Below are 24,395 nucleotides of genomic sequence, written 5' to 3' on the forward strand. Positions count from 1 at the left end.
ATTCTTTGCTTTGTGAATACTTGTGAATTTACAAATTTGATTCTTTCAAAAGAAAAAAAATATTCTCCAAACCTTTAAACTATATAATTAATTCCTTTTAAAAAAAAAAAATCCTTCGAAAAAGCACATCCCATCCAATTCCAACAAGCTCAAAAGCATCATTTGAAAGAAACATATATAGTGGAAGGAAGATGTAATGTGACTTTCGGATTTTTGAGATGTTGTGTGATAAAATTGGGAAACTTTTTAATAAAAATCAATTGTATATACACTAAAATCTAATTATTTCAAGAAGTTCAATGTGTATGTACGGCTCCGATTTAACTGAATCAAAAACATCTTTTGAGTGTAATTTGAAGGCCTTATTATAGAATTAGGCATATAAATCCTTCTAGTCAAATTTGAGTCCAATTCTACTTTTAGATAAAAAATTACAAGCTTTTTTGTCAGACTAGTTATTCTATCTAATTACATCTTTTTTTAAGCTTAGCTCTATTCTACATCATTTTTTTTTTATATTCCATTCATATGAGCATTTGAATCATTAAATGTGCCAAATGTTTTTTTTTTTAGATTAACATGAGTGTCTCGGGTTAGCTTGCGCGCACATCGATTAATTCCACGGGCCCTGGAGTTAACGACCATGTAAACCTCCAGTGACTCTGAGGTTTGTGGGACTCGAACTGGTGATATCTGGAGAACAAATTGAGAGCCTGACTAGTTAAGCTACATCCCCTAAAAAAAATGCATTTCTTTCTACTGGTCTAATTAGTAGACTTAGTAAAATCATCCACACATCTCATTAACAATTGATAACTCCTTGTATTGATTGCTTAAAAAATGACTTTAGCAGACAATCATGACCACTTGCTGTATGTACTGTAGGAAATGTGGAAATGCTCTCTGTATTCTGTAAGTGTATGTAGATGCAAGAGTGGATGCTTATTATTAGAATCAACATTTACTATATGCAAGAAACCACTTGGTGGGTTCTTTCTATCACTCTCACAACTCATTCTTATCACGTACAGTATCTCGTAAATTGTTTCTCTACTTGTATTTTTAGGAGTCTTAGAGTTTCATATTGACTGTAAACTTGAAAATGACTAGAGATGGGAGGTCAATTGTCTTTGTATGTAGTATGTGATTCATACTAACAAAAGTGTCCCATTCATGTCCTTTCACGATATAAATTTTGAGATAAGTAAACGATGGGGATATGTAAAGATCTTCCTTCCATGTTTTATCATATTAAGAGCTGCACTTCTAGATATCATTTCTGCTAACAAAGAGCTTTGCAATTTGGTTGAGAAATGTGTCCCAAAGTTCTCACGTTTTTGCTGGTTGCTTCCTTTCAGATTTATACAGAGACCTATGGTGATGATTGTAAGTTCAATAAATTAATATTTACTGCAAAGAGTTTTTGAGCCATGTCTCATGTAGGATGTAGCTTTTTATGCTAATCAGAATCAAGTGCTTAAGGGTCTTCTTAACTTTATAGATGAACTGCAGAATGAATATTCTGAATTGCCTGCACTTGGGCCAAAAATCACTCATTAAAGTTCGAGGCTAGATTAGATTTAGTAGAGATCTTTGCTAGCTTTAATGGATCCTCCATACTCCATGTAACTAGACAACTCTGATGGTGATTGAAACATGGAAATTTTTTATTGTTCTGTCCCATTCCTGATGCAGTTACAGTAATGAGTATTCTCATGGATGCCTGGAAAAACACACCACGTAATTGGGTAGGTGCAGATCCCTGTGGAGGCAAATGGGAAGGCATTTCATGTAACAATTCACGTGTGACTTCGATGTAAGTTATTGGCAGTTGTTCAGCTTCTAATGTTAATTAAGCCTCACACATTCTTCCTTCTCCAAGTTTCGAGATTAGCTGACTATTTTCAACCGCAGAACGTTGGCAGCTGTGGGATTGATGGGTGAGCTGTCTGGAGACATCTCCTCCTTATCAGAATTGGAGTTTCTGTAAGTCTTGAGTTTTCACTTCACGTAATAAATGATCCCAACTTACAAGTAGTCATAGCCTCAAAGATGTAGTGCTACGATACTCTTTGGCTTTCCAGATGTCTAGGCTGGGCTGCTCTAGCATCCGGATCTCAAGGCATGAGGCACATATTGAGAAAAGGCCTCATTCCCAGAGCTCCTTTCATCCTTTTTCTTGATATGTGAACATAGTGATTGTTTTCCATTCTAAGGATTCCTTGCTGATTATCAGTGTCTTGTTATAGGGATCTATCGTACAACACGGGGTTGAAAGGTACCCTTCCACCATCAATTGTGAATTTGAAGAAGCTAAAAAACTTGTAAGGGAATAATATAATGTTAGTATTAACTGAGACCAGTCCTCTAATTAACTGACAGAATTTTCTTTTCTTCCATTCTAGAAAGTTGGTTGGTTGTAGTTTCTCTGGTCCTATCCCTGAGTTGATAGGGTCTCTTCAGCTGCTGGAGTCTCTGTAAGTGTTTTACTTTTTTCTTGTGGACTAAACCTTTCCTGTGCGAGCCTACATATTTCCACTCTGAAACTGCTATTTCCCGCAGAGACCTAAATTCTAATAGATTCACTGGACCAATTCCACATTCAATTGGAAACCTTTCGAAACTCTTTCTGCTGGATCTATCTAATAATATGCTCGATGGAGCCATCCCTGTCTCCAGTGGAACTACATCTGGTCTTGATATGCTAGTTAATGCAAACCACTTGTATGTCAAATCTCTTTGTGCTGATTAGTGTGCTCTCTTGCTTCGGCGTTATTGACATCTGTTTATGCTGGTCTGAAAATTATTCAGTCATCTAGGAGGGAATCAGCTCTCAGGCACAATCCCGAAAGAGCTTTTCAGATCAAACATGACTCTCATTCATGTGTAAGTTTGTATTTGCTTTGGATGTTGAAGTCAAACTACTTCACCAATGGAATAGGGGAGAAAATAGGAAGTGGGATTTTAATTTAATTTAAAAGAAAACAATATTCTTTTTAATTTAATGTGCTTCTTTAAAAGGTTTACAATTCTATATACATCATATACATTACTTCTGTGCAGGCTTTTGCATGACAATAATCTCACGGGAAGCATTCCTTCTACCCTTGGACTTGTGCAGACTTTGGAGGCTGTGTAAGCATCTACATGGCAAACTGAAGTGATTAATCTACACTGATCTAGTTTGTATTGAATGCCTTATCTTTGTTGCAGACGTTTTGAAGGGAATTCATTAACTGGACCTGTCCCTCCAAACCTCAACAATCTTACCACTGTGAAGACGTTGTAAGTATACAGAAAACGACATTGCCAGCAGGGGCGGAAGGAAGGGGGGGCAAGCAGGGGCCCGGGCCCCCCCTAAATGTTCCGCCCCTGTAATATATATATAAATCACACTTAATTACATAATTACAGTAATAATATATATATATATTATTAGGTAATTAAGTGTGGATGAGGTTTTTTATTTTACAAAGGTGAGTTTTTTTTACTGTAATTAAGTGTGTTTTTTCAATTTGATTTTTTAAAAAATTAATTTACATAGCCCTAATATAAATCCTGTAAATATATAATCATTACTTTGCGCAATAAATTCTGCAGCCGATAAAAAACAAAAATATAAATAAAAATCATAAATAAAAATTTTCAACGAAAAGATTGAAGCAGAGCCATCAATTAATTTATTTTTCATCAAACAAAACAAAGTAATTTAAATTTTAAATCTATTTTTATTTTATTTTGAGATGTTTGTTAATAATTTGATGAGGTTTTTTTATATAATTCTATCATTTTTGCTTCATTTTTTTCTTAGATCTGCTAATTTTACCAATTGTTTTTGAATTCTTGTTATAGTGTTTTTTTAATTAATTAGATATATTTTATTAGTTTGTTTTTATTATACTTTGATTTTTTTATGTTTTGTTTTTAGCAGAATCACCAAAATTATCAATTTTTTCTCACGATATATGTTTTGATTTTAGGTTGAACCATGAACAAAATAAGAAGAATTTGATTTTTTTTTCAAAAAAAAAATTGATAACTCGCAGCCTAATGAACCAACTCCAATGTGTAATGTTAAAGTTATGATTGAGCAACTCCAAAGCGCCTCAGTTTACAAAGAACCCGCGTTGATTAGTGAGAATAGTTCTTTATTATTTTTTGCTTTATTTCAAAGTTTATTGAACAAAAATAATACTTCGTTTTAGCTAATGTTTCTTATATACTTTGTATGTTTATATTTGATAGATATAAAGACTAACAACATTAAATTGATGAATATATTATAAAAATGAAATTAACTTCGTTGCTTTGACTTAATTTGGTATTTCTTCGAACCTTTTACCTTATACAAAGATCATTATATGTTTATAGTAATTATTTGAATAAAACTAAATTATATATGTTTTTTTATAACTCATGTATAATAAAATAAAATAAATATTATATTTTATTATATTAATTATGGCCTCCCCTAATAAATAATTCTAACTCCGCCCCTGATTGCCAGTAAAGATATCACAATGGTTTGGCTAGTTTGTTAAGTCTTTTGTGCGAATTCTCACTCTGTTAAGAGTGTTTTTGCTGATAAATTTCAGGATTTTGTCCAACAATAAATTTACTGGGCCTGTTCCTAATCTCACTGGCATGGCTTATCTCAGCTACTTGTAAGATTTCCAGTCTATTAACGTTGTTAGGTATCTCAGTATGAAATACAATTCAATTTTTCTCCAAATGCCTACTTTGACCAAAAATCGTTTCTGCAGGGACCTGAGCAATAATAGTTTTAACGCTTCAGATATTCCGTTGTCATTCTCAAACTTACGGGCTTTGACAACACTGTATGTCTCCCTCCCTCCCTCCTTTTCTCTCTGTCATCACACACACTCGACCAACTCAATGAAGCCTGTTTCCTTTCAAGAATCACAAACCCTTTCCACCATCCCACTTTGCAATTAGCCCTTAAAATTTTGCTCAGGCATCATGACTTTACATGCTAGATTATAATTGTCTCCATGTTTAGTAAGTGTTATATTGGAAAAGAAGGATAGGGTGTGGTAGCTAATTTATAAGAACAAACACAAGAACAAAGTTAAAAAATAAGAAAAAAGAATGAGAGAAATCATATTTTATTAAGAGTTTTTTCAAAAAAATCACCTTTTTTACTCTTTTTTATATCTCATATTATGTTTATGATTACAAGTCTATTTATAAACCTCATGTTCTAAATAATTAAAGAATTAAACAACTCAAATGAAATCCTAATCTTATAAGGAATTTAACATTCTAATTAAACAATAATTCTAATAAACTAATTTATTATAAATCCTTCTTCATCCTTTAACTAGGATTCATTCTTTAACTAATATTAAAACTCTTACAAACTCTAAATTCAATTACCCTGAATCCAACTTCAATAATATGAAGCAATCATTGGTTTTTTGACATAGACATTTTTGTCAATGGAACCTCTTATTGACTATGCATCCCTGAGTATAAAAGTTTACAATTCATGATTTTTCACGCTGTCAACATGGTGAAGTCTTCTTCCCTTCCTGTGAATAACAGAATGATGGAAAACACTGGACTTGAAGGTCAGATTCCTCCTACCCTCTTCGATCTTCCTAATTTACAGACTTTGTGAGCATCCTTCCCCTTGTTTCTTTAGTACCATAGCAGTCAACTTCATGGATATTGATAGATTCTTTCATCTCATGGAAACTGATGGCTATCTAAATTCACAAATGGTTACAGGATTCTAAGGAACAACCAGCTCAGTGGCACATTGGATATTGCAAGAAGCTCTAGCAGCCAACTGAAAGTCATTGATATGCGAAACAATCTCATTTCATTCTATTCAGAAACACCAGAACGAAGGAATAACGTGGATGTAATGTAAGAGGCATTCTTCTTCTTCTTATTGTGGGATGAATTACAACAGTCCCTCTCAGATATTGTAAAATTACACAGGTCATTCAAAAGTCTTAAGATCTGACTGAAACCTTGTCATGTTAGTAGTGTGAAAAGTTAAATCCTGAGGAGATGTGCTATGCTACATGCCTGCGTAAGAGTGTTTTATGTGTTAAATTTTGCAGACTTGTGGGTAACCCAGTTTGTGAGCTTACAGAAGCAACAAAACATCGCTGCACAGTTCATCACTGCATTTCAGATCAGATTTCCAGTCCCAACAGCAAATTCACGTATCCGTACACAGGAGTACTATTCTTCAGACCTCCATTTTTAGAGTCAAGAAACGCAACTTGTTATCTACGTCTGGTAGAAGAGTCTCTGATGCATTCCTTTAAGAACTTTAACCTTTCTGTGGATTCAGTTTATGTAAATTGTTCAACAAATGATTCGTTGGGGTATCTTGAATTGAAAGTATCTGTGTTTCCTTCGGGCCAAAATCATTTTAGCACGACTACGATTTCTGAAATTGGATTTGTGCTAAACCTTCAGACTATTGAAAATCCAGATATCTTTGGACCTTCATATTTTCAGGGTGCTGCATATCCATACTTTTCTGGTAATTTCAATTTCATGCACAAGTGAGAAATATTTGCTTACATTGATCTTTCTTTCTTCTGATGACCCATCCCTCTCCCTCCCTCCCTCTTTTTCATGCAGGAGAACCCACGGTACCAAACAAGTTTTCAAGCACTGGAAGTATCATTGGGGCTGCGGCTGGAGGAGCCTCTTTCCTGCTACTATTGCTTCTTGCAGGGGTATATGCTTATCGTCAGAAAAAAAGAAGAGAAAGAGCAAGTGAAATGAAGAATCATTTTGGTACTTTAACGTTCTAATTTTTAGACCTGATATTTTTCCGTTCATCATCGAAAATTGCGGGTTTATTTCTTTTTCTTTCTTTTGCCAAATTGCAGCATACTTGGATTTAAAGAACAGTGACAGAGTTCCTCAGTTGAAGGGAGCCAGATGCTTCTCTTTTGATGAGATTACGAAGAGCACCAATAATTTCTCGGAAGCCAATCATATTGGATCAGGGGGTTACGGAATGGCAAGTCTCTCCCTCTTTTCATGTCCTGCCATGGTGGTTTCATTTGCATAAACAATAATTGTGGGTGTTGCTGGTTGCAATTTGCCTTCAAACTCTCTAACTTCTGAGCTGGCATGGAATACCAAACCTGAAGAATGAGCATTTGAAAGTAATCTTGCAACATTTTTGTGTACAGGTTTATAGAGGGATGCTTCCTACTGGACAACTGATTGCCATCAAACGATGTCGACAAGGATCGGTGCAAGGTGGGCTTGAATTCAACGCAGAGATAGAAGTTTTATCGAGAGTTCATCATAAAAATGTTGTAAACCTTGTTGGGTTTTGCTTTGAGAGGGGTGAACAGATGCTAATTTATGAGTTTGTTCGCAATGGTAGTCTCAGGGACAGCCTATCAGGTATTGCACATGGAACCTTTGAATCTTACAAGCATTGAGTTTTCCATGACAACCCTTTGGTGCCTTTCTTCCGAAAATAAGCACACGCATTCTATAGTTGTAGTAAGTCTACACAATTATATACCCTCTTCTCATGTAAGCAGGTTTGAGCGGGATCTGGCTGGATTGGAGGAGGAGACTTAAAGTGGCTCTTGGTGCAGCAAGAGGTCTTGCCTACTTGCACGAGCTTGTCAACCCTCGTATTATCCACAGGGACGTAAAATCAGCCAACATATTACTGGATGAATGCTTAAATGCTAAAGTTGGTGATTTTGGTCTTTCCAAGCCTATGGACAATAGTGAGCTTATTCTTGCTACCACTCAAGTTAAAGGGACAATGGTCAGTGCCTCCAAAACTTCAAGAATTTAAGACTATCTAGTTTCATTATATGCAGGCCGCCTACTGGTCTATGATTAAAGCCAATATCAAGGGTTACAATTGACAAGATTACTATATTTTCTGCTTAGGGTTATATAGATCCAGAATATCAGAAGACCCTGCTCTTGACTGAGAAGAGTGATGTCTATGGCTTTGGAGTTGTGTTGCTGGAACTAGTAAGTGGAAGAAAGCCTTTAGAGCGAGGGAAATACCTTGTAGCGGAGGTAAGTAGCTCATTGGATAGAAAAAAAGATCTATATAGCCTTCATGAACTTCTTGACCCAAGCATTGGTTTAGACACGAAGCCGAAAGGTCTAGACAAGATAGTGGATCTGGCAATGAAATGTGTACAAGAGAAAGGAAGTGACAGGCCAACAATGGGTGAAGTGGTGAAAGAGATTGAGAATATCTTGCATCTTGCTGGTTTAAACCCCAATGCTGAAGCAGAATCCACTTCAGCTAGTTTTGAGGAAGCAAGCCAGGACGAGTTTCCACCATCCTTGAAGGAAGAAGAGCTTTCATTATCTTGAGTCTAGAACCATGATGAGCATTGTTTAGCTGGGAAAGCTGAGAAGTTGCTTCAGTTCTGGGTGTTTCAATATTTTCTTGCGATGTTTGCCGCGTGTGGAGCATCAGATTTTTAAGAGCAAAACCTTTGTATTTTGGGTGAAAGAAATCCTGTGTGCTCTTATATTAATTATGTTCAGTTGGTTGGTTAATATTTTTTTTAATTACTTTCTGAATTCTTAATAAAGCAACAGAAAAGTTGATATATATATATGTATATATATAAACGAAAGGTATTCAATATTTTTCTTTATGTCTACATTTTTGTTATCGCGGTGACTTTAAAAATTTATTATCTTGATGGAAAAAAAGTAGATATCTGACATCTTATTTTTTTATGGAAAAAAAAATATTATTTAAGGAATCGTCACTTAATATTATGGTCACTAGAAACCCTAACTAGTCGATAGAGATTCTATGGTACTAGACTGGTTGTGATTAGAAAAGGTATTAGCACTCCTAGCGCACCTTATATGAGGAAAGCTGCATTGCTAGTCTTATCTTAAATTGCTAAAATTTTTGTTGATTTGTGTTATGACGGTTCACCGATAATATTTCTGACTCCGGCGTTAGTGAATATTTAATTACAGATACTTCCAACTCTGGCGTTGATAAATATTCCACTATGAAATAATTCAAAGTTTGGCGTTGGTAAAAATTCTAATATGAATAATTTTAACTTTGATATTGGTAAATATTCCACTACGAACAATCTCAACTTTGACATGGTTAAGTATTTGTAACTAAAAAAATAAAAAATAAAATTATTTTATTTATTCTCATATTAGTGAATAAAATCAATCAAAACACATTTTATTTTTTTATTTCTAATTAATGCATGCATAATTTTTATTTTTATTTATTTATTTTTATATACTTTTATATTTTTTGGGTCTGGCTTTAGCTCAGCTCATGTTAACTGGGCTTGATCCAGCTGACTCGGCCGGGTCACTGGTCTAGACCACTGACCCGGCTGGATGGCAGGCGTGCGTTGCCTGCCCAATAAATTATACAGTTGCAAGTGAATTATAATTCGCTGCTACTATAGCAGTGAATTAAAATGCAAAAGAAGCGGGGCTTACCTCGACGCAGGAACGGAGATGATAACTGAAGCGTGGTGGTCGGCTGTTCTCCTCTCCTCTGCTTTACTATGTCTCTGATTCTCGTTTTCCTTTACTTTTTGCTGTTTTTTTTTGTGTTCCTCTGTCTTTAATTCCTTCCCTTTACTGGCTTCCTCTGTCCATGTCCGTCTCTCTCTAGCTCTCACCTGTTCTGTCCGTTCGGTCCTCTTCCTTCCCCCTCTGTTCTCCCTCTTCTGTTGCTCTGTCCAGTCTTCTCCGTTTAGGATGAAGACGGTGGTGGTAAAAGCACGAGGGGCTGCTGGTTGAATGGACCAAAACTTTCCCCTGGTTCTGTTTCTCCTCCCCTTTCGTTTCTGTTCTGCCTCCTCTCTCTCAGTCTTCCCCCCTCTCGCCAGGTTGCCTTTACCCGGCTTTTTATAGAGTCAGAGATCGATCGGCGCTGGTAACGACCGGCAGTAATGGCCGTGGGGTGCTGCATTCAATGGAGAAATGTCTCGGCCTTCAATACCGGAGCCGTTACCGAGGAAGAAGACGACGAACAGTTGCTTGCCAAAACGACTTCGTTTTCCAATTCCAAAGGCTGCTTTAAATTTGGTCCTTGGAATTCTTGTAATTTTGCAATCAAGGCCCTGGTTAAAATGTAATTGGATACTTGCATTTCAGTGCCTTTTATAAGCTAGTCCTTGGACTTCAATCTGTTGCAATTTTGACCGCAATTAATCCCAAACTTTGATAGTTTTTCAATTAAGCCCTTGATTTCATTAATTAAATTAATCCTAAGCTCCATTAAGCCTCAAAACTTATCAATTCTCTAATTAAACCCTTGATTTGATTAATTAAATTAATTCCCAACTCAATTAAGTCTCAAAACTTATCAATTCTTCAATTAAACCCTTGATTTATTAATTAAAGTAGTCAAGAGTTTAATTAATCTCTAAACTTCCAATCATGTTGCCTTAACTCACATTTTAATTCATTCTTCATTTATTGAACTTTTTATTTGTTTTTCATCAACAATTTTTTTTATTTTTTTAGGAAATATTGTAAAAATCAATAAATAAATAAATAACATAAAAAAATTAAATAAAAGAGTAAAAAATTAGGTTATGACAAGGTTCTTGAATCATTTAACTAATAGATAATTTTACTACTAGAAAATCTACGAACGCAAACAAAATCACATATATATTTTTTTTATCCGAATTTTGAGGTGATATGTATTTATATCTAACCTTATCTATTTGGTCTATAAACATATTTGCAACCAGTTACCCCCATCATTCTAGGATATATATATTCCTCTGACTAACAAATCAGGTAAAAATTCTGATTGGTCAAGCAAATCAGCGCGGGACTGATGCAAGCATTCTTTCCACGAGTGAGTTCAAATATTTTGTTGAATTTTCTTTGGCTCTGATCTCTTGACTGACAAAAATTTATTTCTGTCAATTTAAATGACTAGCAAACAACTATGACGATACAAGCAAGGGAAGTACTAAACGTCCATACATTTATAGCAAGGATGCCTTCGATTACAGTGGGGACTTCCCAGTTTCAAAGGTAGAGCCACTATATATGAGTGAGCTCATGAGAATCCTTGGTATGAGCTTGGCTTGGCAAATGTTTCAGTGATACTTCTTACTTGAGAGTACGAGTTGCATTTCTCTTGTGTTGTTTTCACTTTGTAGCACACTCCAACTGTGCCGAACTCGAAAAATCAAAATCATTAAATGAGCCAAACTCCAACTGTCAAATGCATTTATTTCTACTTGTCTAATTTTTAGACTTGGTAAAATCATTTACACATCTCGTTGACAATCGATAACTCCTTGTATTGATTGCTTCAAAAATGACTTTAGCAGACAATCATGACCCCTGTTACTTCTAGGAAATGTCGAAATACTCTCTGTATTCTGTATGTGTATGCAGATGCAATCAGAGTGGATGCTTATTATTAGAATCAACGTTTACTATATGCAAGAAACCACTTGGTGGGTTCTTCTATCACTCTCACAACTCATTCTTATCACGTCCAGTATCCGAAATATTCTGAATTGCCTGCACTTGGGCCAAAAATCACTCATTACAGTTCGCGGATCTTTGTTAGCTTTAATGGAAATCTTTTATTGTTCTGCCCCATTCCTGATGCAGTTACAGTAAACTGTATTGAATCCACAATGAACTGTGAGAGGCTGAACAAGAAAACCTTAGTCGGAATAAACAAACATTTTAGAATGATATATATTATAGCTATTAACTCTGGTCGGAAGAGTAATCTAGAAAACCTATGATATATATAGAGCTTGATATGGGTTGAGTTTTAAGTTGAATCAGAAAAACCCAGTTGACTTGATCGATTTGGTTGATCCAGTTAAACTCGGTTCAATCAATATATACTGAGAAATGTTTTTTTAAGAATGAAGTGATACTATTTTAATAAGAACAATTGATTCGGTACCCAACCGGAGCTGAAAACTATAATATGTAATGGAAAGGGATGAGAGCTTGAACCCTTTAATTTCAATTATTATTAATAATATTAAAGATAGTAGAAGAATTACAACGATTCTCTCTCATAACATTAGAGGACAAAATGAACTGCTGTTGTGGTTAAGAATGCTGTTGACTGTTTCAACTATTTTCATTTTCTTCACGACCTTTTTGCCTTTTATGATACTGCTAATGAGGAGTACAGTTAAATCTCTGGTTTCTTGGGTTTACCTTTCTTGTGTGCTGTCCTAATTGTTGGCATCATCTGAGAAACTGCAGTGCCGTCTTCCCCACGGATCAAGATTAGGTCAGGCGCTGTCAAGTCTAAGAGAATGATTTGTTGTAAGCATTCATGGAGAGGAGGGGACCCATGTGTTTGCAATTACAAGGAATGATTCGTTTGGAAGAAATTCTGATATCTTCATGAATCATTTTCTACTGTTGTCAGATAGACAAGTTTTTGTCTCCGTAGCAACGGACTGCTTGTTAATAACAATGGCAGCAGCAAGTCAAGTAATAATCAAATTGGCATTTTCAATACTTTTTTCCCAATATTATTGTTGCACTAGGGTTGAGGTTGACAAATCATATTGCACAGATAAAGATTAAGATTTTCAAACCCTAAGGTTGCAGACTTTAAATTGTAGAGAAATAGACAAAAGCTCTAATATTTTGCTCTAATTTAAAATAAACCTCATTCATGTTTGATACATTTATGATTCTTTAGAACTTCTTTTTCCAGCCCGAGCTTATCTGTCTAGTCCATAAACATATTAATTTGCAACACGTTCTCCGTCGATCTTGGATATATTCCTCTAACAAATCAGGTTACAGTGCTGATTGGCCAAGCAAATCAGCACGGGACTGATGCAAGCATTCTTTCCACGAGTGAATTCGAATATTTTGTGGAGTTTTCTTTGTCTCTTATCTCTTGACTGACCAAAATTAGAATCTTAAATCAAATAGGATAAAAAAAAAACAATATAAAATCTAAATTAAACTGGAAATATGAAAAAATAACAAAACCGAATCAAAGAATATATTTTGAGCCTAATTTGAACGACTACTTATATAACTAGGCCCGCAAATCCTTCTCGGTACGTAAATTCGAGTCCAATCCAACATTTACATAAAAAATTATGAGCTTTTCTGTCCTACTAGTTGTTCAGTGTGATTGTATCTCTTCTTGGATTTAACTCTGTCCTCTTAATCCATAAATAGTTTTAAAGTTTAGCAATTGAATCATTAAAAGAGCCAAACTCCAACTGTCAAATGCATTTCTTTCTACTTGTCTAATTAGTAGACTTAGTAAAATCATCTACACATCTCATTAACAATTGATAACTTTTTGTATTGATCGCTTCAATAATGACTTTAGCAGACAATCATGACCATTTGGTGGGTTCTTCTATCACTCTCACAACTCATTCTTATCACCTACGGTATCTAGTAGAATGAAACTCATAAATTGTTTCTCTACTTGTATTTTTAGGAGTCATAGAGTTTCATATTGACTGTGAACTTGAAAATGACTAGAGATGGGAGGTCAATTGTCTTTGTATTTAGTATGTGATTCATACCAACAAAAATGTCCCATTCATGTCCTTTCACGATATAAATCTTGAGATAAGTAAACGATGGGGATATGTAAAGATCTTTCTTCCACGTTTTATCATATTAAGAGTTATTCTTCTAGATCATTTCTGCTATTAAAGGGTTTTGGAGTTATGCAACACTCATAACAAAGAGCTTCGCAATTCTTTTGAGAAATGTGTCCCAAAGTTCTCACGTTTTTGCTGGTTGCTTCCTTTCAGATTTATACAGAGACCTATGGTGATGATTGTAAGTTCAATAAATTAACATTCCCCATTTACTACAAAGAGTTTTTGAGCCATGTCTCATGTAGGATGTAGCTTTTTATGCTAATCAGAATCAAGGGCTTAAGGGTCTTCTTAACTTTATAGATGCACTGCAGAATGAATATTCTGAATTGCCTGCACTTGGGCCAAAAATCACTCATTAAAGTTCGAGGCTAGATTAGATTTAGTAGAGTTCTTTGCTAGCTTTAATGGATCCTCCATACTCCATGTAACTAGACAACTCTGATGGTGATTGAATCATGGAACTTTTTTATTGTTCTGTCCCATTCCTGATGCAGTTACAGTAATGAGTATGCTCATGGATGCCTGGAAAAACACACCACGTAATTGGGTGGGTGCAGATCCCTGTGGAGGCAAATGGGAAGGCATTTCATGTTACAATTCACGTGTGACTTGGATGTAAGTTATTGGCAGTTGTTCAGCTTCTAATGTTAATTAAGCCTCACACTTTCTTCCTTCTCCAAGTTTCGAGATTAGCTGACTATTTTCAACTGCAGAACGTTGGCAGCTGAGGGATTGACGGGTGAGCTGCCTGGAGACATCTCCTCCTTGTCAGAATTGGAGGTTCTGTAAGTCTTGAGTTTCACTTCACATAATAAATGATGTAGTGCTACGATACTCTTTGGCTTTCCAGATGTCTAGACTGGGCTGCTCTAGCATCCGGATCTCAAGGCATGAGGCACCTATTGAGAAAAGGCCTCATTCCCAGAGCTCCTTTCATCCTTTTTCTTAATATATGAACATAGTGATTGTTTTCCATTCCAAGGATTCCTTGCTCATTAACAGTGTCTGGTTATAGGAATCTATCGTACAACACGGGTTTGAGCGGTACACTTCCGGCATCAAATTTCCTTGTATGTCCAGCTGATTTGTGCTCTCTTGCTTCGGCTTTATTGACATCTGTTTATGCTGGTCTGAAAATTATTCAGTCATCTAGGAAGGAATCGGTTCTCAGGCACAATCCCGGAAGAACTTTTCAGATCAGACATGACTCTCATTCATGTGTAAGTTTGTAAATGCTTTGGATGTTGAAGTCAAACTACTTCACCAATGGAATAGGGGAGAAAATAGGAAGTGGAATTTTAATTTAATTTAAAAGAAAACAATATTTCTTTAAAAGGTTTACAATTTTAATAAATCCATATCTGATCAATTAGAACCACCTATATACATCATATACATTACTTCTGTGCAGGCTTTTGCATGACAATAATCTCACGGGAAGCATTCCTTCTACCCTTGGACTTGTGCAGACTTTGGAGGCTATGTAAGCATCTACATGACAAACTGAAGTGATTCTACACTGATCTAGTTTGTATTGAATGCCTTATCTTTGTTGCAGACGCTTTGAAGGGAACTCATTAACTGGATCTGTCCCTTCAAACCTCAACAATCTTACCAATGTGACGACGTTGTAAGTATTCAGAAAACGACATTGCCAGTAAAGATATCACAATGGTTTGGCTTGTTTGTTAAGTCTTTTGTGCGAATTCTCACTCTGTTAAGAGTGCTTTTGCTGATAAATTTCAGGATTTTGTTCAACAATAAATTTACTGGGCCTGTTCCTAATCTCACTGGCATGGCTTATCTCAGCTACTTGTAAGATTTCCAGTCTATTAACGTTGTTAGGTATCTCAGTATGAAATACAATTCAATTTTTCTCCAAATGCCTACTTTAACCAAAATCTTTTCTGCAGGGACCTGAGCAATAATAGTTTTGACGCTTCAGATTTTCCGTTGTTATTCTTAAACTTACGGGCTTTGACAACACTGTATGTCTCCCTTCCTCCCTCCTTTTCTCTCTGTCATCACACACACTCGACCAACTCAATGAAGCCTTAAGTAGACTGTTTTCTTTCAAGAATCACAAACCCTTTCCACCATCCCACTTTGTAATTAGTCCTTAATATTTTGCTCAGGCATCATGACTTTACATGCTAGATTATAATTGTCTCCATGTTTAGTAAGTGTTATATGAAGCAGTTATTGGTTTTTTGACAGAGACATTTTTGTCCATGGAACCTCTTATTGACTATGCATTCCTGTGTATAAAAGTTTACAATTTATGATTTTTCACGCTGTCAACATAGTGAAGCCTTCTTCCCTTCCTGTGAATAACAGAATGATGGAAAACACTGGACTAGAAGGTCGGATTCCTCCTACCCTCTTCGATCTTCCTAGTTTACAGACTTTGTGAGTATCCTTCCCCTTGTTTCTTTAGTACCATAGCAATCAACTTCATGGATATTGATAGATTCTTTCATCTCATGGAAACTGATGGATATCTAAATTCACAAATGGTTACAGGATTCTAAGGAACAACCAGTTCAGTGGCACATTGGATATTGCAACAAGCTCTAGCAGCCAGCTGGAAGCCATTGATATGCGAAACAATCTCATTTCATCCTATTCAGAAACACCAGAACAGAGGAATAACGTGGATGTAATGTAAGAGGCATTCTTCTTCTTCTTATTGTGGGATGAATTACAACAGTCCCTCTCAGATATTGTAAAATTACACAGATCATTCAAAAGTCTGAAGATCTGACTGAAACCTTGTCATGTTAGTAGTGTGAAAAGTTAAATCCTTAGGAGATGTGCTATGCTACTTGCCTGCGTAAGAGTGTTTTATGTGTTAAATTTTGCAGACTTGTGGGTAACCCAGTTTGTGAGCGTACAGAAGCAACAGAACATTACTGCACAGTTCATCAAGCCAATTCTTCGTTTCTCCTCCCTGCATTTCAGATCAGATTTCCAGTCCCAACAGCAAATTCTCTTATGCGTACACAGGAGTACTATTCTTCAGACCTCCATTTTTAGAGTCAAGAAACGCAACTTGTTATCTACGTCTGGTAGAAGAGTCTCTGATGCATTCCTTTAAGAACTTTAACCTTTCTGTGGATTCAGTTTATGTAAATTGTTCAACAAATGATTCGTTGGGGTATCTTGAATTGAAAGTATCTGTGTTTCCTTCGGGCCAAAATCATTTTAGCACGACTACGATTTCTGAAATTGGATTTGTGCTAAACCTTCAGACTATTGAAAATCCAGATATCTTTGGACCTTCATATTTTCAGGGTGCTGCATATCCATACTTTTCTGGTAATTTCAATTTCATGCACAAGTGAGAAATATTTGCTTACATTGATCTTTCTTTCTTCTGATGACCCATCCCTCTCCCTCCCTCCCTCTTTTTCATGCAGGAGAACCCACGGTACCAAACAAGTTTTCAAGCACTGGAAGTATCATTGGGGCTGCGGCTGGAGGAGCCTCTTTCCTGCTACTATTGCTTCTTGCAGGGGTATATGCTTATCGTCAGAAAAAAAGAAGAGAAAGAGCAAGTGAAATGAAGAATCATTTTGGTACTTTAACGTTCTAATTTTTAGACCTGATATTTTTCCGTTCATCATCGAAAATTGCGGGTTTATTTCTTTTTCTTTCTTTTGCCAAATTGCAGCATACTTGGATTTAAAGAACAGTGACAGAGTTCCTCAGTTGAAGGGAGCCAGATGCTTCTCTTTTGATGAGATTACGAAGAGCACCAATAATTTCTCGGAAGCCAATCATATTGGATCAGGGGGTTACGGAATGGCAAGTCTCTCCGTCTTTTCATGTCCTGCCATGGTGGTTTCATTTGCATAAACAATAATTGTGGGTGTTGCTGGTTGCAATTTGCCTTCAAACTCTCTAACTTCTGAGCTGGCATGGAATACCAAACCTGAAGAATGAGCATTTGAAAGTAATCTTGCAACATTTTTGTGTACAGGTTTATAGAGGGATGCTTCCTACTGGACAACTGATTGCCATCAAACGATGTCGACAAGGATCGGTGCAAGGTGGGCTTGAATTCAACGCAGAGATAGAAGTTTTATCGAGAGTTCATCATAAAAATGTTGTAAACCTTGTTGGGTTTTGCTTTGAGAGGGGTGAACAGATGCTAATTTATGAGTTTGTTCGCAATGGTAGTCTCAGGGACAGCCTATCAGGTATTGCACATGGAACCTTTGAATCTTACAAGCATTGAGTTTTCCATGACAACCCTTTGGTGCCTTTCTTCCGAAAATAAGCACACGCATTCTATAGTTGTAGTAAGTTTACACAATTATATGTTGGGAATTCCGACCGGTGATGTACTGATAGTTGCTCAACGGAGGGGAAGCAAACTGACACAATATTTTACGTGGTTCGGCAAATTCGCCTACATCCACGGGAGAGAGTTTATATTATTTAGGGATAGAGAAAGGATACAATAAATATATGGAGGAGGATCACTCAACTCTCTCAACTCACACACTCAGCTGCATATGGCAGCAGGGCTGCTGCCCATGGCAGCAGCTCCTCTCTCTCTTCACTTCATGTTTTCCCTCACTCTCACAACTCTCACAATTTTGCTCTCACATAATGCCTCTATTTATAGGCATTTCATGGCAGCTCTTCTTGCTTTGTTGTCAACATTGGTGGCTGGCAAACTCCAGCTCATTCTACAATGGTGGCTGCCAATAGTCAATGGTTGGTGCCAACCATTTGCTGCACATGCAATGGCAACCAAACCTAACAATCACCCCATTTGCCATTCATGTGGGGCAACTATCCTCTTGCTTCTTCAGCACAGGCTTGCATCTTGCAGCTCTTCCAAGCTTACCATTCTGAGAGCGTCTGTGGCCGAGTTTACAGGTACTCGCCAAACCTTTCAATCATCAGAGTTACCAAAGCACACCTTTTCTCACACAAAAGGATCACTACAACCAGATGGTCTGCCACTTCACATCTGAAGAGTGTTAACACTTGTCTCTGGAACACAACATTCCCCTTCGAGCGTATCAACCATGCTCGGTCCGAAATGATTCATCAAGCCTTACATCAAGGCTTACAACACCCCCTCAAACTGAAATTTTTATTTCCAAGTGCGACAGTCATTATCTGAGTATCTCAATATGATCACGAGCTCACCACTCTTCCAAGAGTCTACTCATCCAGGAGTTGCGCCTGCCCTCTGTTCCACCCTAGGAACCACGCCTTACTTCTCCGTGAGTCTCTCGCTCTTAGTCGTAAGAGTCCAGGTAGCTCTCCACCTTCACCTATGGGGGCAGCCCATTAAAGGTTGATCCATATATGTCTTCATACTCTGAGTATTACAATGCCATTACCGAGCTCACCACCTTGACAAGAGTCAACTCGTTCCCGGAACCTGCGCATGCCCTCTGCTCCTTCATAGCAGCCGCGTCTTAATGCTCCACAAGTCACACACTTATTGTCCAAGGCAAATGTCTTCTAGCTCATTGATCTTTAGCATGGGGGCAATATCCATGAAAGTCAATTCTGCATTTGTCTCCATACTCATCATAGCCACTTCATTGGCTATACACCTGTCCACTCATGTCTAGCCATCACATTGGCTCTGGGGCGTTCTGAACTGGGCTTACATCGTGGCCCACACACCTTCTCCTTCGGTGTTTCCGCTCGTCACCATGCGGCAGTCTGAACTGGGGCTTCTATCACGGCCCGCACACCTTCTCTCTAAGGTGTCTTCACCTTTCATAGGTGGTCGCATCCTCCTTCAGCTGAGATGCTTCAAAGTGGCTCCAGAATTCTCTACCACCATGTGCATTATGGGAGAGATAGCTGCCACTAATCACATAGAAAGAGAAACTTGCGGTATACTCCTCGCAATCCTCCACCTCGATTTCTATGTTTGGAGCTTCTATGCCTTTCTGCTTGACAGCTCCACCTACACCAACTCTCTTTGGTGTCTTCGCCTTTCGTCATAGGCGGTCGCCTTTTATCACAGGCGTTTGCACCCCCTCAATTAGGTGCCTCTGCAACAGCTCTCTTTCCATCCTTGCATGCATTGGAAAGGTCTTCGCCTGTTGTCTTCATCAAGAGCATAAGAGACTTCCTATTGTACAAACTTTAACAGTCTCTGCTCTAAGCTTCATCTGGGAACACTTCTTCTCCTTGCACCTGTTGTCTCATTACACTACCTCGTTGGATCCTACGGGTACTCCTGCACAATCTCCGTGTGCCCTCGTGCAATTTCTGTTCTCCAGATTTCTCCCTATTCCTTGCTTATGTTTGACAGCAGCTCATCCTGTCACAACATCTGTCCAAGTCAAAATAAGGTGCTAATCTTTATCCCCTTGTTGTATTTCTCTTCCATTATTAGGGTCTTCATTAATTCTCCCTCGAGAAATCACAGTCACCGAATCTAACTTCATTGGAGAAATCACCACTGCATTAGATCCTTGAACATACGGAACCCAACTATTCCTTTGTGCTGTCGTCTTGCTAGTCTTCAACCGTTTCATTACAAACTACTATATATACAAAAATAGTACCGTATGGATAATCCTTCCACTAAGCAAGTTCCCAGGAAAGATTGGAGGGGTCACACTGGTCCCGCTTAAAACCCAACCTCCTAGACAGAACTTCTTAGGCCGTATCTATCCATCGTACTGTCTTTCCGTATATACAACCATTTGCTAGCTTTGTCCCAGCTTTCCTTTACAAGTGATCTGGAATATACTGGTTTAATACATGATTTCTCAACATCTGGCGAGACTACCAGTTCTTAGATTCGTCAAGATTGGTCTTCGTCAATTTCCACTCTTCACCTCAAATTATCCACATGATCGGGTGTCCAGAGTGTCCTAATTTTGCCTTCCCTCAAGGCAATTAAAATTCTCAATTTCCACTTAGCAGTTTAGCACATGTAATTGGGTAAACATGTGCACCTTCTTCTTCTTCTCTTCAACGTCCACCATGATGACCTTCAGATGCCTCCTGATCGGGCAATCTCTCTTTAATAATTCACCACCAATACTTTTGGTCTCAAATCTCAATGATCGGACCATACCATTGCATCCGGAATGATCAAATTAGCTGGAAACAAGTTTGAAATCATTCAAATCGCATTTCAGACGGCTAAGATTTGATCAAAATAATTCTGGCCTGATCAACGGCTCAGATTCAATCTCAGATCCGGTTGCACGTAGGATCAGCTACACTGGATCCTGTCCCTCGGCTCGCGGCTCGGCTCGGCTCCAATTCGGCTCGGCTCGGCTCCATTTCGGCTCGGCTCGGCTCAGTCCGGCTCGCGACTGATGACGTGGCATGTGGGTCCCACTTTGCTGACGTGGCTGCTGACTGGTCGCTGACATGACATGCTGACTGTGCATGCTGATGTCATAATTACATCATGCTGACATCATCCTTATCCGGGTCTGCACGTGGGTCGGGTCACCTGGTATTCGGGTCGGGTCGGCTCATCCGGGTGAAGAAGACGCGTGTGACGCGTGGCGCGCGTCTGTACGCGTGGGCAGTGTCCTCGCTTCCGACGTCCGATTTCGACGCGGTTTTCAACAGTGGCTTCGTCTCTTCCTCCTCTACACAGTGGTATGGTCAAAACATAATTTTGACAACTTTCATTTTTGAGCAAAAATCAAACACCCCTTTAAACCATGTGCTCTGATACCAATTGTTGGGAATTCTGACCGGTGATGTACTGATAGTTGCTCAACGGAGGGGAAGCAAACTGACACAATATTTTACGTGGTTCGGCAAATTCGCCTACATCCACGGGAGAGAGTTTATATTATTTAGGGATAGAGAAATTATACAATAAATACATGGAGGAGGATCACTCAACTCTCTCAACTCACATACTCAACTGCATATGGCAGCAGGGCTGCTGCCCATGGCAGCAGCTCCTCTCTCTCTTCACTTCATGTTTTCCCTCACTCTCACAACTCTCACAATTTTGCTCTCACATAATGCCTCTATTTATAGGCATTTCATGGCAGCTCTTCTTGCTTTGTTGTCAACATTGGTGGCTGGCAAACTCCAGCTCATTCTACAATGGTGGCTGCCAATAGTCAATGGTTGGTGCCAACCATTTGCTGCACATGCAATGGCAACCAAACCTAACATTATATACCCTCTTTTCATGTAAGCAGGTTTGAGCGGGATCTGGCTGGATTGGAGGAGGAGACTTAAAGTGGCTCTTGGTGCAGCAAGAGGTCTTGCCTACTTGCACGAGCTTGTCAACCCTCGTATTATCCACAGGGACGTAAAATCAGCCAACATATTACTGGATGAATGCTTAAATGCTAAAGTTGGTGATTTTGGTCTTTCCAAGCCTATGGACAATAGTGAGCTTATTCTTGCTACCACTCAAGTTAAAGGGACAATGGTCAGTGCCTCCAAAACTTCAAGAATTTAAGACTATCTAGTTTCATTATATGCAGGCCGCCTACTGGTCTATGATTAAAGCCAATATCAAGGGTTACAATTGACAAGATTGCTATATTTTCTGCTTAGGGTTATATAGATCCAGAATATCAGAAGACCCTGCTCTTGACTGAGAAGAGTGATGTCTATGGCTTTGGAGTTGTGTTGATGGAACTAGTAAGTGGAAGAAAGCCTTTAGAGCGAGGGAAATACCTTGTAGCGGAGGTAAGTAGCTCATTGGATAGAAAAAAAGATCTATATAGCCTTCATGAACTTCTTGACCCAAGCATTGGTTTAGACACGAAGCCGAAAGGTCTAGACAAGATAGTGTTAGTTAGTGGAGACAAACAATGTCCCACCATATGCAAGTGGGAATACCTAATCTCCCACTTGGCACATGATGGAGGACACAAACGGTGGGCATAAATCAAGGCATGATTTATGCCCCTTTACTCCCATCTTGTATACATATAAGCTCAGTGAAGAGCTGCGTGTGAGTGTGTGAAAAACACAGAGAGAACAGAAGAAAAGTGAGAGCAGCAGAGAGAGCTTGAGTGAGTAGAGTTGAGTTGAGAAGAGTTTTCTCCTCCTCCTTTCTTTGTATTGTTTCTTTGAAGTGATTAATACAAACCAGTAGCTCCGTGGAGTAGGCAAGTTGCCGAACCACGTAAATTGATGTGTGTTTGAGTTCTGGAATTACCCAACAACTGGTATCAAAGCTTGTTCTTGAAAAAGAGGGTGTTTGATCCAAACTCAAAAATCAAAGTTCTCAAAATGTGTTTTTGACATTACCATCGCGTAGAGGAAGAAGAGACGAATTCACTGGTGAAAACCTGGCGAACAACCGACGTCCTGCATGCCAGCACGCGCCAACACATGCCGACGACAGCACTGCCCAGGCGCAACCAGTCGCGCCACGCTCTCCACGCGTCGTCTTTATCCGATTGTTTGCAACTGAACCGGGTTGATCCGCCACGCCAGCAGCCAGTCAGCAGCCACGCCAGCAATCCTGCACAGTCATCCGCCACGTCATTAGACCAGTCATCAGACACGTCATCACCTGCCACGTCAGCCGAAATTACGCGTGCATTTGCCACGTCAGTAAAAGTGGGTCCCTGGTGGCCTACGTGGATGACACGTCATCTGGACACGTCAGCAAAAGTGAGTTTTGATCCAGTGCTTCGCAGACACTATTCTGGCCTGACACGCGGCTTCATCTGCACCGTCCGTTGATCCAAAACTTTGATTGTTAAAATCTGAGCCATCTGAAGTTCGATTGGGGTGATCTCAGTGTCGTTTCCAATAGTTTTGGCCGTTCCGGACACATCTGTAAGGTCAGATTTGACAAATTCAAATCGGAGAAACAGTAAAAATGGCAGATGAAATAAAGGCTGCGGGAATTGAAAAATTTGATGGATCAGATTTTGGATATTGGAAAATGCAAATTGAAGACTATTTATATGGGAAGAAACTTCATCTTCCTCTATTGGGGAGCAAACCAGAAAATATGCCAGAAGAAGATTGGTTGCTTCTTGATAGACAAGTTTTGGGTATTATCCGGTTATCTTTATCAAGAAGAGTTGCTCACAATGTTACAAAAGAAAGATCCACTGCAAGACTGATGGAAGCCCTGTCTGGGATGTATGAGAAGCCCTCAGCAAATAACAAAGTGCACCTGATGAAGAAGTTGTTCAACTTGAAGATGACAGAAAGCACCTCTGTTACACAGCATCTCAACAACTTCAATACTATCACAAATCAATTGTCATCTGTAGAGATTGAGTTTGATGATGAGATCCGTGCACTCATTTTACTGGCTTCATTTCTAAGCAGTTGGGAAGGTATGAGGACAGTCGTGAGCAACTTAGCTGGAAAATCCAAACTGAAATATGATGATATCCGAGACTTGATTTTAGCTGAAGAAGTGCGAAGGAAAGACTTAGGTGAAAGTTCAAGTTCAGGATCAGCTCTCAACATTAACACTCGAGGGAGGAGACAGGATAGAGGTTTATCCAGAGGCAGATCCAAATCAAGATACAGAAGTAAAAGCAAGTTCGGACCCAGAAAGCAGGTTGAATGTTGGAATTGTGGCAAACCTGGTCATTTCATGAGGAATTGCACAAAACCGAAAAAACCTGAAGCTGACTCTGCAAACGCTACCACAGATTAGGTGCAAGACGCTTTGATTCTTGCTGTACAAAGTCCAATTAATGATTGGATTCTTGATTCTGGTGCTTCATTCAACTGTACACCACACCATGAGATGATGCAAAACTATGTTGCTGGAGATCACGGTGTAGTCTATCTGGCTGATGGACAACCAAT

At 38.4% G+C, this 24,395-nt stretch overlaps 1 protein-coding gene and 1 pseudogene across 5 annotated transcripts; both read left to right on the forward strand.

The window, feature by feature from the left end:
• The first annotated feature begins 1,239 nt into the window (after window positions 1–1,239).
• Window positions 1,240–8,556, forward strand: LOC133699630 (leucine-rich repeat receptor protein kinase HPCA1-like). Of its 5 annotated transcripts, XM_062122963.1 has the most exons (19): window positions 1,240–1,386; window positions 1,696–1,816; window positions 1,915–1,986; window positions 2,250–2,324; window positions 2,406–2,477; window positions 2,563–2,724; window positions 2,812–2,886; window positions 3,064–3,135; window positions 3,214–3,285; window positions 4,596–4,664; window positions 4,764–4,838; window positions 5,566–5,637; window positions 5,752–5,892; window positions 6,093–6,523; window positions 6,625–6,783; window positions 6,879–7,012; window positions 7,188–7,407; window positions 7,551–7,786; window positions 7,915–8,556. In XM_062122963.1, the coding sequence occupies exons 1-19, from the start codon at window positions 1,314–1,316 to the stop codon at window positions 8,353–8,355; spliced, it is 2,772 nt and encodes a 923-aa protein (XP_061978947.1). In that variant the 5' UTR covers window positions 1,240–1,313; the 3' UTR covers window positions 8,356–8,556. The 5 variants fall into 5 exon arrangements, with proteins under 5 accessions (XP_061978947.1, XP_061978949.1, XP_061978948.1 ...); XM_062122965.1 differs by lacking the exon at window positions 2,563–2,724; XM_062122964.1 differs by lacking the exons at window positions 4,596–4,664; window positions 4,764–4,838.
• A 5,110-nt stretch (window positions 8,557–13,666) lies between these two features.
• LOC133699633 (leucine-rich repeat receptor protein kinase HPCA1-like) lies at window positions 13,667–22,512 on the forward strand (annotated as a pseudogene).
• Window positions 22,513–24,395: the final 1,883 nt, after the last annotated feature.

The sequence above is a fragment of the Populus nigra genome, chromosome 7 (genome assembly GCF_951802175.1).
Source record: "Populus nigra chromosome 7, ddPopNigr1.1, whole genome shotgun sequence".
In the NCBI taxonomy this organism is placed as follows: Eukaryota; Viridiplantae; Streptophyta; class Magnoliopsida; order Malpighiales; family Salicaceae; genus Populus; species Populus nigra.